The sequence below is a fragment of the Dipodomys ordii genome, unplaced genomic scaffold (assembly GCF_000151885.1).
Source record: "Dipodomys ordii isolate 6190 unplaced genomic scaffold, Dord_2.0 Scaffold87, whole genome shotgun sequence".
Taxonomy (NCBI): Eukaryota; Metazoa; Chordata; class Mammalia; order Rodentia; family Heteromyidae; genus Dipodomys; species Dipodomys ordii.
Window position 1 is genome coordinate 199,916 of NW_012267303.1, and position 14,383 is coordinate 214,298.

Sequence of the window (14,383 nt, forward strand, 5' to 3'; positions counted from 1 at the left end):
GGGGAAAGGGGGGGACGGGGACAGGATCACGGGGTGAGGGTTGGAGGGAGGGGGGTATCCGTGGGGTGGGGAAGATGCAGGCCTGGCAGAGCCACTCAGTTTAGGTGTAGCTGAAAGGCTGGTGGGGAGGAATAGTCTGGCACCAGCAGGGTTCCCTGGCAGCCGGGAGGGAGGCCCAGCTGGTAGGATCCGTGCCTAGCCTCAGTGAAGGGAGGCGAGGACTGACTCGCCTTCCCTCTGAGCCACGTTTTCTACCCTGGGTGGGCTCCTTCCCACCCACTTATTACACAAACGCTGGTGGAGTAGCCACTGGCCAGCCTGGACAGGGTCCAGCAGGTGAGGACAGAGTAGTCCCTGGCCTTCTTTGCGGGACTTCTGCCCTGAAGGAGACAGATTTTCAAAAGGTGTTGACCACAGAGTGCAGTGAGGGAGGGCAGGGCCTAGCTGGCTGCCTGCATACCCTGGAGTCTGGGGGGAAATCAGAGAAGACTTCCTGGAGGAGGTGATGCTAAGCAGTGCTCTGAGGAGGAATGCCTGTTAGTTAAGAAAGAGAAACAGGACGCTCTAGGGAAAGTTGAGTGCACAGGCCCAAGACCCAAATACAGGCTTCCAAACATGGAAAGGGCTGGTGGGCACCTAAGCTGACAACTGGTTGGCACTAGAGGTAGAGATTATCATGTGGCTTTCATGCTGTTCCCCGGTTTTCCATGTCCAGGGAGACACACAGGCCTGGAATGCTCAGGTGCAAGAACAGAAGATGAGAGAAGCAGCTGAAAAAACACGAGAGGAAGCATTTGGTGAGCGTTTTCCCCAGCGCCTCACAGGGCTGTGCGCCTTTGTGTCTTCACAGTATGTAGGAAGCATTTGGTGAGCGTTTCCCCAGCGCCTCACAGGGCTGTGTGCCTTTGTGTCTTCATGATATGTAGGAAGTTTTTGGGCTTGGGGGTTTAGCTCAGGAGTGGATTACCTGCTTAGCTTGTGCAGTCCCATGCATGGGAGTGCCCACCTGCGCGCGCTCTCTCACACACACAATCATTTCACATTTTCACCATTTCACATTTACCCTCCTTTTAAAATTTCACACTCGAACCTGGGGATTTAGCCAGTGCAAGCAGGCTTGCCTAGTCAGTGTCAGGCCCTAAGTCTGCTCCTCAGCCCTGGCAAAAGCAAAACAAAACAAAAAACCCAGCTGCTTGTGCTCAGTGGATGAGCTAGTTCTCCTTCCTTGAAATCAAAGCACTCCAGGCACTCATGGCTCTTGCCTGCAATCCTAGCCACTCAAGGCTGAGATTTAGGATTGTGATTCAAAGCCAACTCCAGCTGGGCTCCGGTGGCTCACGACTGTAATCCTTGCTACTCAGGAGACTGAGGTCTGGATCACGGTTCAAAGCCAGCCGGGGCAGGAAAGTCCATGAGACTCTTATCTCCAAAAACCACTAGAAAACCGGAAGTGGCGTTGTGGCTCAAGTGGTAGAGCTCCGGCCTTGAACTGAAGAGTGCAGGGACAGGGCCCAAGCCCAGAGTTCAAGCCCCACAAAAAAAAAAAAAAAAAAAAGCCAACTCCACAGAAAAAGCACAAGAGATGCTTCTGTTAACCAGCAAAAAGTTGAAATTGAGCCACAGCTCAATTTCACACACACTCAATGGTGTGCCCTGGCCCTGAGTTCAAGCCCCAGTACCAGCACTAAATAAATCAATATTTTAGGTTTAATATAAATCAGAGGAAATAAATTTTAAGGATGAATGTATGTTCTTCTGTATGTTCTTTAAAAAAAACTAGAAAAGCCTTAAACACACACATGTATACATTCTCACCCCCAAAAAGTCCAAGATCTTAATCTGTGGGTGCTGTTTACCCTAATAACACCAATGCACAGAACTCACTTCCTGAGATCGGAGTCTTAGATAAAATTTCAGTTAAGGGTTCATTCAGTTACAGCCAACAAACTCAACAGTGATTGAAACTTCAGGTTTTTAAAGTCTCATAAGGATTTTTAAAATAGAAAAAAAAATAAGTTTTTAAAATAGTTAGACTCTAAACAAGATGGAAAATGTTGCAGCAAGACTTATATTGGAGTAAAGAACTATGAATAAAGTTTATTTTCTTATTTGTAAATGGTTAGATTATCCAAACCTTACTTTTTTTTGGGGGGTCTGGTCGTGGGGCCTGAACTCTGGGCCTGGGCGCTGTCCCTCAGCTCTTCAGCTCAAGGCTAGCACTCTACCACTGGAGCCACTGCGCCACTTCCGGCTTTTTTTTTCTTTTTGCTTATGTGGTGCTGAGGAATCGAACCCAGGGCCTCAGGCATACAAGGCAAACGCCACCTTCCCAGCCCCTGTTTTTATTTTTAGATACAAACTAATTCGAACTTGTAAAGCAAGTGTGACAGAGATTTGTGTGTCCACCCATTCCCTCTACCCAAACTAGGTATTAACATTTTCCCAACTTGGTTTCATATAGTTGTAGTAGTATTAATTATTTTGTTCAGATTCTGGGGCTTGAACTCAGATCCTGAATGCTGTCCCTTAGCTTTTTTTTTTTTCTCCCTGTTTATGTTCATCCTGGGGTTTAGACTCAGGGCCTGGGTGCTATCCCTGAGCTGCTTTTTGCTCAAGGCTAGTGCTGTACCTCCACTTCTGTTTGTTTGGGTGTGTAATTAGAGATAAGACTTTCCTGCCTGAGCTTGTTTCACACTTCCATCCTAAGCTCTCAGCGTCCTGAGTAGCTAGGATGACAGGTGTGAGCCACCACCACCTGGCTTATGGGTGCTTATGCTGTGTGTTCCTAGGTAGATCTGGTCTGGTATTGATGGATGTTCATAGTGCCAAACGTCGTGGTTAGCAGTGAACCAAGATCTCCTTCTACAAGCAAAGCAGTGTGGGAGAGATCTTGTATCCTATAGCCTTACTAACCTTTCAGCTGGTAGCATTTTGAGTGCTTTACCTCCAATTCATTGGGGCTTCCATCTTGCAAAATTAACCATCCTTTCGCAAGTTTATTAACCACTCAGGTTTCTTTTCTCTTTCTTTTTTTAAAAGCAATTTTGTTGTTGTGCCAGGGGTCTTGAACCGCAGGATCTTACATTCTCCATTAACTTTTTTACCCAATGCTGGCACTCTACCTCTTGAGCCACAGCTCCACTTTTGGCCTTTTGGTGTTTCATTAGAGATAATAATCTCACAGATTCTTTTCCTGCCCAGGCTGGCTTCCAATCCCAATCCTCAGACCTCTGCCTCTTGAGTAGCAAGGATGACAGGTGAACCTCCAGTGCCCGGCCAGCTCAGGTTTCTTGATAGAGATTTGCCTGTTCCTAGCCTTTGCTCATTTTATTGGTTGGGTTATTTTTCTAAAATCAGTTTGTAGGTGCTCTTTATATATTCAAGTACTAATCCTTTAATGGTCAGGTTGAAGGATGTATTTAACAAACGTTGAAGGTTTCATTTTGATGTGGGTTTTTGTTTTTTTATTTCCTAGCTGCTGAAATTAAGCAGAATGACAAAATCACGTGCATATTAGAAGGCCGGGAAAGGAGAGACAGGAAAAGTCTCTGCAGAGCTATCAATGACTTCCAGCAGACCTTTCAAAAGCCAGAAACTCGCCGTGAATTTGACTTGTCTGACCCCCAAGCCCTTAAGAAAGCGCTTCCAGCTGGGATTTCAGATGATGGTGAGAATGCAGTCATTGGAATGCATAAGTTCATGGGAGAGGATTTAAAGTTCCGGGAGAGGAAGAAGTTCCAACAGGAACAGAACAGGGAGTGGTCCTTACAGCAGCAGCAGGAATGGGAGAAAGCCCGGGCTGACCACAAAATGGCAGGTAAGGACAGGCCAGAGGTGGCTTGGCAAATCAAACCCCTAGGTTTTGTGGGTGATTTTTTTTGGGGGGGGGGAATGGTACTGAAGTTTTGAACTCAGAACCTGTTCTTTGCTAGGCAGATGCTCTACCACTTGAGCCATGCCTCCAGCCATGTAGGACGGCTTTTTTAAGTCTTAGGGTCGCACACCTGCAGATGCGGTTCAGTAGCACAGGCCAATGTCCTCCCAGCATGACTCTGGATCAGGGCCCAGAACTGGTTCCTGGCCTGTGTGTGGTCTCAGTCTGCTTGGAAAAGGAATGGTGTTAGTGTGTGGGAGCCCGCCACATCTTCCAGGAATACCGTGGGGCCCACCTGTGGGCCTGATACCCACAATGCCCACCAGGGCTCTCCAGGCCCAGCGAAGCCCTCAGACCCAGGGGAGCCTCTCTCTCTCCCTAGAGAGACCGTCCTGCCTTCCTTGAGGACAGCAGTGCCCTTCTCTGCCACCTCTGCACGGTTCCTGGGGGGTGGGGTCAGGCTCGGATTGAGGATCCGTTCTGCCTCAGGGCCTTTGCACCTGCTGCTTCTGCAGCTTGGACATGCCTCTTCCTGGCTATCTATTTGGCTTACCACTTTCTTCCAGGTCTTTGCTGCAGTGTCATCGGGGGCCTTCCCACCCAGGCCCTTCTGTTTTAAATCCTATATCTTCACCCCCACATTCTCACCCCTTTCCTTTACGCTTGCTGCCCCTCTTCCCAGTGTCACAGTTCTAAGCTCAGTGAAGGCAGAGGACTTCTGTGCTCACTACCACATCCTGTTTCTAGCATGTGGATAAATATTTGCTGAAAGAATCCACCTTTAGGACTTTTATGTTTGCGCCAATGCTGGGATGTGAATTCAGTGCTTATTCTTGCTTGGGATGTTTGCTCAAGGCTGGTGCTCTGCCACTTGAGCCACACCTCCACTTTTGGCTTTTTACTAGTTAATTTGAGATGAGTCTCATAGACTTTCCTTCCTGGGCTGGCTTTTGAACCTTGATCTTCAGGCCTCAGCCTTCTGAGTAGCTGGAATTACAGGCGTGAGCTACGGTGCCCATTTTGCCTGCCTTTTTTGAGTGTAACCCATCTCCTTTGTCCTGGCCTCTGCCCGGTTCTCATGCCTCCCCGGGCTTCTCACTTCACATCTGCCTGCCTGCTCTCACATCTCTCCTGCTGCCTTTTTTTTTTTTTTTTTTTGGGTCCGGTCGTGGGGCCTGAACTCTGGGCCTGGGCGCTGTCCCTCAGCTCTTCAGCTCAAGGCTAGCACTCGACCCACAGGGCCACTTCCAGCTTTTTTCTTTTTGCTTATGTGGTGCTGAGGAATTGAACCCAGGGCCTCAGGCATGCAAGGCAAGCACTCTATGACTGAGCCACCTTCCCAGCCCCTCTCCTGCTTCTTTTCATCAAATACAAACCCGGGGATCATTGAGTTCACCTTGTCTCCAGACTCTTCTGTTTCCCACATGTATTCTGAACTGCCCCTTCCTTCTCTTCTCTTTTATTGCCGCTGTGATAGAAGCCATTGCCTCTTGCACCTGGGTGAGCCAATGTCTTTCTTTCTGCTTCCTTTCCCCTCTCTGGTACATCTTAGCATACTGAGCAGGGTGACGCTAGTTAACTGGTGTCAGGCTGAACAGTGCTGTGCCCACATCCCCCATCCCAATCCAAACTCTAAAGGCTTCGTGGTGTGCAGACTCCAATCTAAAGCCCTCCCTCAGCCCATGCGGCTCTGCTGGCTAGGCCCCTCACACCCTCCATGGCCTCCATGCCTTTCCCGCAGTGCTCCAGACTTTTGGCTCTTCCACTGAGCATCCTGCCCAACCTTCACACCTGTGCTGACCCACCTTGTTGAGTCCTAGTCATGCCTTCCCGCCCTGCTCCCAGCTACCTAAGTCAGGCTCGCTCAGCCTCTTGTGCTTTTCCCCTATGGACGGTCTGTCTGGGGTTTGCGTGATCTACACAGCAAGTTCAGGAAGGACAGGAAGGGACTTTGTTTCACCACTATATCTGTGCACCCAGCAAAGCAGGGCCCAAGCCAGGCTTTTGACGGCCCCTGTCACGTAGATGAATGAACCAGGAAAGGTGAGATGAGGCTGAATGGGATCCAGGGCCAGAAAGTCAAGGTTGAAGAGTCAGTGGTAGATCACTGAAGCAGTGTGTGCAAAAGCCTGGGTTCCATCTCCAGCACCATACAGAAAAAGAGAGTCTGCTCTTTCGGTTCTCATCTTTTAGCAATAAGAAAGAGACCCATAAGACACAAATTCAGAAATCAGAAACTGCTAGTTAATGAAGCAAGTTGGGTGCTGGTGGCTCATTCCTGTAATCCTAGCTGCTCAGGAGGCTGAGATCTGAGGATCGCTTTGTGGTTCAGAGCCATCCCAGGTAGGAAAGCCAGCGAGACTCTTATCTCCAATTAACCACCAGAAAACTGGAAGTGGAACTGTTGCTCAAGTGGTAGGATGCTAGCCTTGAGCAAAAGAGCTCAGGGACAGCACCCAGGCTCTGAGTTCAAGTCCCACAACCGACAAAAAATCTGAACCATGGTGTTGCCCTGTCTCACAGACTGTGACCCAGAGGCATAGAGAGGCAAAGATAAGAGTTAACAGAGCTAGGAAATAGCTGCGCTCTGACTCCAGATCCTACATTTTGCTGTTTGGTCCCTTCACTTTGACCTGGCCACGAGTCCTAGTGCCACATCATCATACCTGTCACCTGGGATCCTTTCCTCTCCACATTCTGATTCCCACACCCCATAATGACCAAGGATAGCTAGATGCACACATTTAGTCTGCCCCTGCAGGCATCACTAATCCATAGCAGACTCTACATAGCAGTGATGGTTAGCACTCCCTGAGTGCTAAGAACCTCCACCTTGAGTTAAATGGTCTAATTCTCCCAGAGCCTTCAGAGGCAGGTCCTATCGTTATTGTCCCTCGCTCCCCACCCCCGTGGCGAGGAGGACGTGAAGGACGTGAGGGGTGACTGACCGTGCCACAGGTGCCGTGCACACCGAGGAGGCGCTCTCGGGAAGCCGCTCCCGGGGGCATGCGCAGTCTGATTGCATCTTGCCTCCTCACAGAGGACTTGTATACGCAGGCAAGGCTGCAGGCTGATGAGGTGGCCCTGCACCTGCAGAAGCTGCAGCTCGCCACCCAGAAGGCAGTCAATGCAGCTGTGAAAGAATTCAATAAGAACCAGGTATGTGAACCCTGGGCTCATGTCTGGAGGGAAGGGCGAGCGCAAGGGAGCTTCCTGGGCCCTCCCCATCTCTCTCGCAAGGCCTGGAGAAGGGCTGCCCTGCGACTCGCACGAGCTGCTCCCCAAGCCAGAATCTGGGAACAAAGGGCTGCACAATTCACTTCGTAAACTGGAGAGGCCCGCTGACCTTCCCAAACCTCAGGTTTTCTTCCTGAACATGAAAACGGTAAATAACACCTACCTAGATGGCAGCGCAGAGGGCCTGTCTTGAGTGAAAAAGCCAACTAAGAGCACAAGGTCCTGAGTTCAGAGTGTGCATGTGCGTAGAGCACATACACACATACACACAGACAGACGTCTACACTAAAGGTCATTCATAGCGCATCTGCCTAGACCATAGCACCAGCCTTGGTCTGCTGCCCGGTCTGGACTCACTTAACAAGAACAGGTAGGTGGACACCTCCCCTCCGGCTCTGTGCTGAGGGGGCTTTGGACTCATTAATCCCATTGACAGTCAGACTTCTTCCAGGCTTTCTTCTACACACAGTTGGTTGCCTGGCATCTGGATTAGTTCATCAGCTTAGATCATTGACTAGACCTGTGGTTACCAAAGAAACGCCCCCAACCCCATCCCTTGGGAAGCAGGAAGACAACATGATACCTACTCATCTGTTTTTAATTCTCAGGTGCCTGTGTTTTGCATAGTGCGTGCTATGTTTATGCATTTACTGCTTTGTGGGCCAAATACATTGGAGAGCAGGCTCAAAGATGTCTCACAGTGCAGTGGATAGTCAAAAGTCCCCAAGGAGTGGGGGGGTGGGACGGAGGAGGGCACACTGTTGGCCGCGAGCAGCCAGGGCAGAAGCGGCGGCCCAGAGGCGCGGCTGGCCGCAAAGTTGCCCTCACCCCAGCCTTTCCAAAGAGCATCCTGCGGGAGGAGCCAGCCCGGCCCCACCGCAAGCTGATGGCCTGGGGCTTGAACTCAGCATAAGCACTGTCCCTTAGCTTTTTTGTTTTGTTTTGTTTTGTTTTGTCATGGGGCTTGAACTTAGGGCCTGGGTGCTGTCTCTTGAGCTTTTTCACTCAAGGCAAGTGCTCTAATACTTTGAGCCACAGCAACACTTCTAGTTTTCTGCGGGTTCATTGGAGATTAGAGTCTCACAGACTTTTCTGCCCAGGCTGGCTTTGAACCACAGTCCTTAGATCTCAGCCTGCTGAGTAGCTAAGATTACAGGTGTAAACTACCTGCACCTGGCTCTCTTAGTGTTTTCACTCAAGACTGGAACTCTACCACTTGAGCCACAATTCCACTTCCAGCTTTTTGGTGGTTATTTAGAGATGAGAGTCTTATGGAATTTCCATCCTGGTCTGACTTTGAACTGCGATCCTTAGATCTCCACCTCCCGAGTAGCTAGGATTTCAGGCCTGAGCTACTGGAACGGGGCTTTTTGATAGTGAATTCACTATTCCAGCCAGCCAGCCAGCCATCCACCGATTCATCTATCAATCAAATCAACAGCTGCTTTTGAGGTCTTCCTACCAGGCACTGATAGGGCTCTTGCTAAGCCATGTCACCACTCTCATAGCTTTGTTCAGTCCTTCCTGTTCTCAGTGAGCACCCATTAGTGGTCAACACTTTGAGTTACTCCCGTGGCAGCACCATCACAAACCGCTCTGCTCTAGCGAGGCCTGTGCTTTGGCTTTTATACTTCTGTCCTTGACTAGAACTAGACTTAGTCTGGGATGTTGATAGAAGGTTCGAGAAAACCATCCTCAAAAGAAAATTCCAGGCCAGGCAAACTTTGATCCTCAGATCACAGCCTTCCTGAGTAACTTGGATGCAGGCGCGAGCACCAGCGGCCAGCTGATAGCTATGGTGTGATTAGCTTCTGTGTGAGCGGTGGTGCCAGGCGGCCGTGGTGCAGAAATGCGACCAGTGCAGTCCAGTTGATAAGAGACAGGCTCAGGGCTGAGCCAGGCTGTCTCGGGGAGAGCCAAACACTGAACGGTCCTGTCTGGTGGCAAAGCACGTGCTGTGTGACGTCTTGCCGCCTGGCGCTGTCACCGCCACCCTCATCTCCAGAGGCACTACGAGCAGTGTTCATCCATCCCTTGATTTTACCAAGAAATGACTGCCGCCCAGAGAGGGCAGGTAACTCACCACAGGTCACGCCCCACGTTCCCTCTCCGCCCTCTCCCAGAGCAGTGTAACTGGGAATTTGTTTTTGGGGCACTGAAGCCGTCAGGACCGCTAGGTGGCGGCACATCTTCCACCATTTCGAAGCCACCACTAGTAGGAGGCAATAGAGAACATTCCATTGAGTGTTCTTTGTAGCCCAGTGAGGTCCAAATAGCCTGGTGCCAAAGACCCTCCCTGGGAAGGCAGGGAGGGCGGCAGTCTGCTTTGGTAAATTGGCTCCTGGCACAGCTGCAGGGCGTGAGCGCTCAGGAGGCCAGGGCTCCAGCCTTCCACGTGGCCATGCCGGCAGGTCTGGCCCCTGCACTGCCTTCTTGGCCCCTTCTCCATCCAGGGCCCTGGTGGGCTTGGCAGACCTGGATCAGAGGCCTGCTGGGCCCTCAGAGCATCCTCTCCAATGTCCTCTGCGTTAGGCCATGGAGTCAGCCAAGAGGAAAAGGCAGGAGAAGAAACAAGAGCAGGAGGACAACTTGTATGAGATCTCCACCCTGCTGCACAGGGACCCGTTCTCCGAGAGCCCGGAGCAGATGTCCGGCTCCTTGGGGCCCTGCCACGTCATCCCCAGCTGCTGGAGGGGCATGACCCAGGAGCAGCTGCAGGAGGCCCGCCTCACTCAGAAACAGCAGATCCAGGAGAAGCAGGTGCCCGTCCATCCTCTGCCCCAGCCCCTCCCCCCCCGTGCCCAGCTCCTTTGCTTAGTCTCAGCCAGCATCACACCAGTCCTGGGGCGCATCCATTCTGGAACAGAGTCACATGACATGGGTGGGGCACGTGAAAGAAAGGGGGAGGGGGGAAGGGGGTTCCAGGCCTTTTTGGCCTGAGCCCCTGGGAAAGCTGGTGGTAAGATGGGCGGAGGAGCAGGCTGGTGGAACTCACGAGCAGTCTTGAGCACGTCAGATGTGCAGTAGGTAGCTGATCTCTTAGGATTGGGTTTGTCTGAATATGGAAAAGAAGGGAAAAAAAAACCACAAAGAGAATTTTAGGCTAAAAACCTTAGAAAAATCAGGGTTTGTGTGGCAGTCCTGTGGGCACTGTCTGGACACCTGGCTGCACCTCCTGGCACAAACTGGCTGCTTGAATACCAGTCCTTTCTAATGCATCTTTGGGCTGTGGAGGAAGAGGAATTTAAAAAAAAATCTGAGGAGATTGAGTAGACAGTGCATAATCATAAGATTGCTGCTAACTGCAAAGAACCCAGGGGCATGGAATGCTTGTAGGCTGGTGGTGGACAAGAAGCATTCTGCCCACACCTCCAAGTAGAGCCTGGGGGAGAGCAGCCTGGTAGGCGGCTGGAAAGCATCCGTGGTTTAGCTAAAGATCTGGGCTGGGGGTGTAAATGTTGGAGTCAACACTGATAGAGTAGTAATGATTCTGATAAACAGTGTTGTAGATGGACTCCGAGGCCTGGTGTCTGGGACCCTCACCTACCAGCAGGAAAGGGGCTTGTGGTGAGGAGCTTGAGGTGAACCGGTGGGGTGCTCCCTGGCCTCCGTACAGTAGGAGGAAGGGGGTTCAGCCTGGCAGTGTGACCATGTGAGGCTGGGGTGCTGCGTGTTGAGAGCCGCTGAGTTTGGCAGGGAGGGAGGAGGAAGAGGAGACTGAAGAAAAGCGGGAGTAGATAGAGGAAAAACTGAGGTTCCTAGAGAAGCGGTGGCCCTTGGAGGTGACACCAGGGAAAAGGCATTGTGGGTAATGCTGAGATGAGGCCCAAGGATCCCAAAGTGGAGGTCCAGAATGGCCTGGGGTCACGGCCTGTGATCCGGCGACATGGGCAGCTGGAGCCACTGTGGGGAGCTGAGGGCTCTGGAAGGGAGGTGGGGGCGGAGGATGGGGCCCTGCAAGGCTGGCCCCCAATGCTAGGAGTCTTGACCACAGCAGGCTCGGTTTACAGATAACAAGGGCGCTGCCAGGGCCAGGGCGCCGCAGGCTGGCGGCTCTCGGGGCTCTGTCCTCACAGCCCCGACTCCCCTCTGCATGGAGGCAGTTTGGACCGTTGAACTTGAGGCCTTTGTGCCTCACACTTGGCCCTGGGCGTGGCCTGGGTGCCTGCGAACTGCCCTGGACAGCCCGGGCCTCAGGTGGGTGCATGGCAGCCAGTCAGCACCCCGTGGGGCGGAGCCAGGCCTGGAGGGCCCCGGCACTCCTGCACCTGCTCACTGGCAGGGCTGTGCAGGGTGCCAAGGCCTCAGAGGCGGGGAAGCAGCAGGGCCACACAGGAGGTGGCTGCCCCTTCTCCGAGTCTCAGTTTCCCCATCTGTAAGATGAGAGGCCAAGCCCCCCAGGGTGTGGGGCTTGGAGCGCCTGGGCCGTGGTGGTGAGTCACCCCAGTTCCTTGCAGAGGCTCCAGGAGGAAGAACACCAGCGCAACATGGACTGGGACCAGCGGAGGACCCAGAGGGCCCGCGCCACCCTGCTGCAGGAGCGGCAGCAGCAGCGCCTGCAGCGGGACCTGCGCCGGGCCCTGGACAGCAGCAACCTCTGCCTCGCCAAGGAGCAGAGTTTGCAGTGAGTGCCGGGGACAGACAGAGGAGCCTGCTGGGGACATGGCCCTCCCCGGCAGTCCTCCCGGGACACTACTGCCTACACCGGCTGCCTGAAGCCCAGGGATCCTGGGTTAGTCTGGGAGGTCAGGAGGGCTTCCTGGAGGAGGCTCATTGTTGAGCTCTAGGAAGGCAGTGGTGGCTTTGACTGCAGAGGGCTTTCCAAGTGGCGAGAGGGAGGGAGGAGCTCCAGGTGGTCCTGAGCAGAAAGGATCCCCGATTCAGCAGTTCATAGACCTAGCTCCTTGACCTCTGCACGAGTCAGGTGAGTTCATAACTGCAGTGGGTTTATTTAAGGGGAGGGGGGTGGAACTGAATTCTGTATCATGAATAACACTAATCACAAGCAAGTATAGGATTTTTTTCCCTGAAAAAACTATTTAGGAAAAATATATGTTTACTAACTTTTTTTTTTTTTTTGCCAGTCTTTGGGCTTGAACTCAGGGCCTGGGTGCTGTCCCTGAGCTTCTTTTTGCTCAAGGCTAGCACTCTCCCACTTGAGCCACAGCACCACTTCTGGCTTTTTCTGTGTATGTGGTACTGAGGAATCAAACCCAGGGCTTCATGCATGCTAGCCAAGCACTCTACCACTGTGCCATATTCCCAGCCTACTAACCTTTTTTCCCCCTTTTCTTTCATCATTAGGAAAAAACACAATGAAGAAGTCTATAAAAACCAACCCACAGGAGACTATTTTGCACAGTTTAATACAAGAAGCCGATAATGGAAAAAAATCCCCCCTCACCCCACTTGTTTATGAATAAAGTGCAGCCGCCACTCAGTCTCGTTCACTGAAAGCAGGCCCAGAGTTCCCTCGGTACCCTGCGTGTGATGGACAAGTGTGTTCCTCAGCTCTGTGATTTGCATCCTTCTGCCCAGGTCTCCTGCCCGAGGTTCCGCTGAGGCTGCATGCTGTGGACGCCTGGGCGGCAGCTGTGGGATGGAGGCAGTGCTCAGGTGCCATGGGGACAGGGGTCTGGCCTGTGGGCAGGAGTGCTGCTGCTGCGTCCAGCAGCCTTCCCACCTCACCAGGAAGCAAGGGAGGGGTAAGTGGATTCTCACCACGGCTGGTGGCTAGCGTTTTGTTTCGCTTTGTTTTTATTTTATTTATTTTTTTTTGGTCGGTCGTGGGGCTTGAACTCTGGGCCTGGGCGCCGTCCCTCAGCTCTTCAGCTCAAGGCCAGCGCTCTACCACTTGAGCTACAGCACCACTTCCGGTTTCCTAGTGGTTTATTGGAATAAGAGTCTCATGGACTTTCCTGCCAGGCTGGCTTTGAACCGCAATCCTCAGATCTCAGCCTCCTGAGTACCCAGGATTACAGGCGTGAGCCACCAGTGCCCGGCTTTTGTTTTTATTTTTGAAAGAGTGCTCTGTATTACTATTCATGAAAACCCTCACTTTGCTAAAAAGCCTATTCTGTGTAGCTTTTTTCTTTTTGTGCTGTCGTGGGGTTTGGATGCAGAACCGTCCAGTGACCTCCCACTCATGGCAGCTCTAACACTTGAACCACAGCTCCACTTCTGGCTTTTTGCTGGTTAATTGGAGGTAAGAGTCTCACAGAATTTTCTTCCTGGGCTAGTTTCAAATGGATCCTGAGATCTCAGCCTCCGGAGTAGCTAGGGTTGCAGGGGTGAGCCACTGGTACCTGGCTCCCCTCCTAATCTTTCTTAGACAACAGTTTGAATGGGTAAGATGAGGCCCACCCAAAACACAGGCAACTTACAGGACTTTCTTCTGTGAAACACATTCTCCCTGTATTATTAAGAGTTCCAAGAATTTCACAATTCCAAAGGGATAAGGCAGATTTAGTCCTTTCTGAGTCTCTTGATCTTAAAACTTAACATTAAGAAGGAAGTGTGTGTGCTGTTTCCACTGCGGGGGATCTGGGGCTCGATGTCTGGCACAGGCAGGAGGAGACCACGCCATGCGGGTGTAGACAGAGTTTACTGAAACACCACGTGCTTATATACAGCACACAAGCAGGAGAAGTGAATCTTCAGTCAGGGGCAGAGTTAAGTTTAAACAGTTTTATGAGAGCACAGCAGGAAAAACTAATCCTTGTCCACAAAGGTGGAGCAGTTCCAGTAATCAGGGTTGTTAAAGGAGGTAAAGCTCAGGTGAGTACACAGAGGGGCTCTCGAGGCATTGTTCTACAGGGTTAACTAGGAGAAGCTGAATGGCGCTTTAAGCCATCACCGGCGCAGAACCTGGAGGAAGGGGTGTCCCTTCCTCCCCCAGTGGAATGCATGCCTGCACGCACACCCCCCCCCACACACACACACAGGAGCTCAGACGGGATTATGCGGGTCCATGCCTCCAACAGGAGGATGGAAGGGAAGCTTTTCTGTTTCTTCCGTTTACTTCCTGATTTTAACTTCTGGGTCTGGCTCTTTTGGTAAAATCATAATAAAAAAGATGATAAAATAATAATAATATAATTTCCCTGTCTCCTCCTGACTCAGCAACCACTTGCTACCGGCTATGGGGAGACCAGGCAGGCCAGGCCGTTCTGGACACTGAGGTCACAGTGACCAGAAAATCAGCGCAGTTAATCAACCTCAGTCCTTGCGGCGAGCAAGACAAGACTTTGGGCATGATGTAAATGTAGTGAA

At 51.7% G+C, this 14,383-nt stretch overlaps 1 protein-coding gene across 1 annotated transcript in view; it reads left to right on the top strand.

The window, feature by feature from the left end:
* The window catches only part of Ribc2 (RIB43A domain with coiled-coils 2), a 27,149-nt gene extending 14,594 nt beyond the window's left edge, over nucleotides 1-12,555 (top strand). The window contains exons 2-8 of the mRNA XM_013025714.1: nucleotides 9-33; nucleotides 716-797; nucleotides 3,476-3,817; nucleotides 6,915-7,033; nucleotides 9,644-9,871; nucleotides 11,569-11,735; nucleotides 12,416-12,555. Coding sequence (XP_012881168.1) covers nucleotides 9-33; nucleotides 716-797; nucleotides 3,476-3,817; nucleotides 6,915-7,033; nucleotides 9,644-9,871; nucleotides 11,569-11,735; nucleotides 12,416-12,494 — 1,042 coding nt within the window. The 3' untranslated portion in view covers nucleotides 12,495-12,555. The remainder of the gene's footprint in view (nucleotides 1-8; nucleotides 34-715; nucleotides 798-3,475; nucleotides 3,818-6,914; nucleotides 7,034-9,643; nucleotides 9,872-11,568; nucleotides 11,736-12,415) is intronic.
* Nucleotides 12,556-14,383: the final 1,828 nt, after the last annotated feature.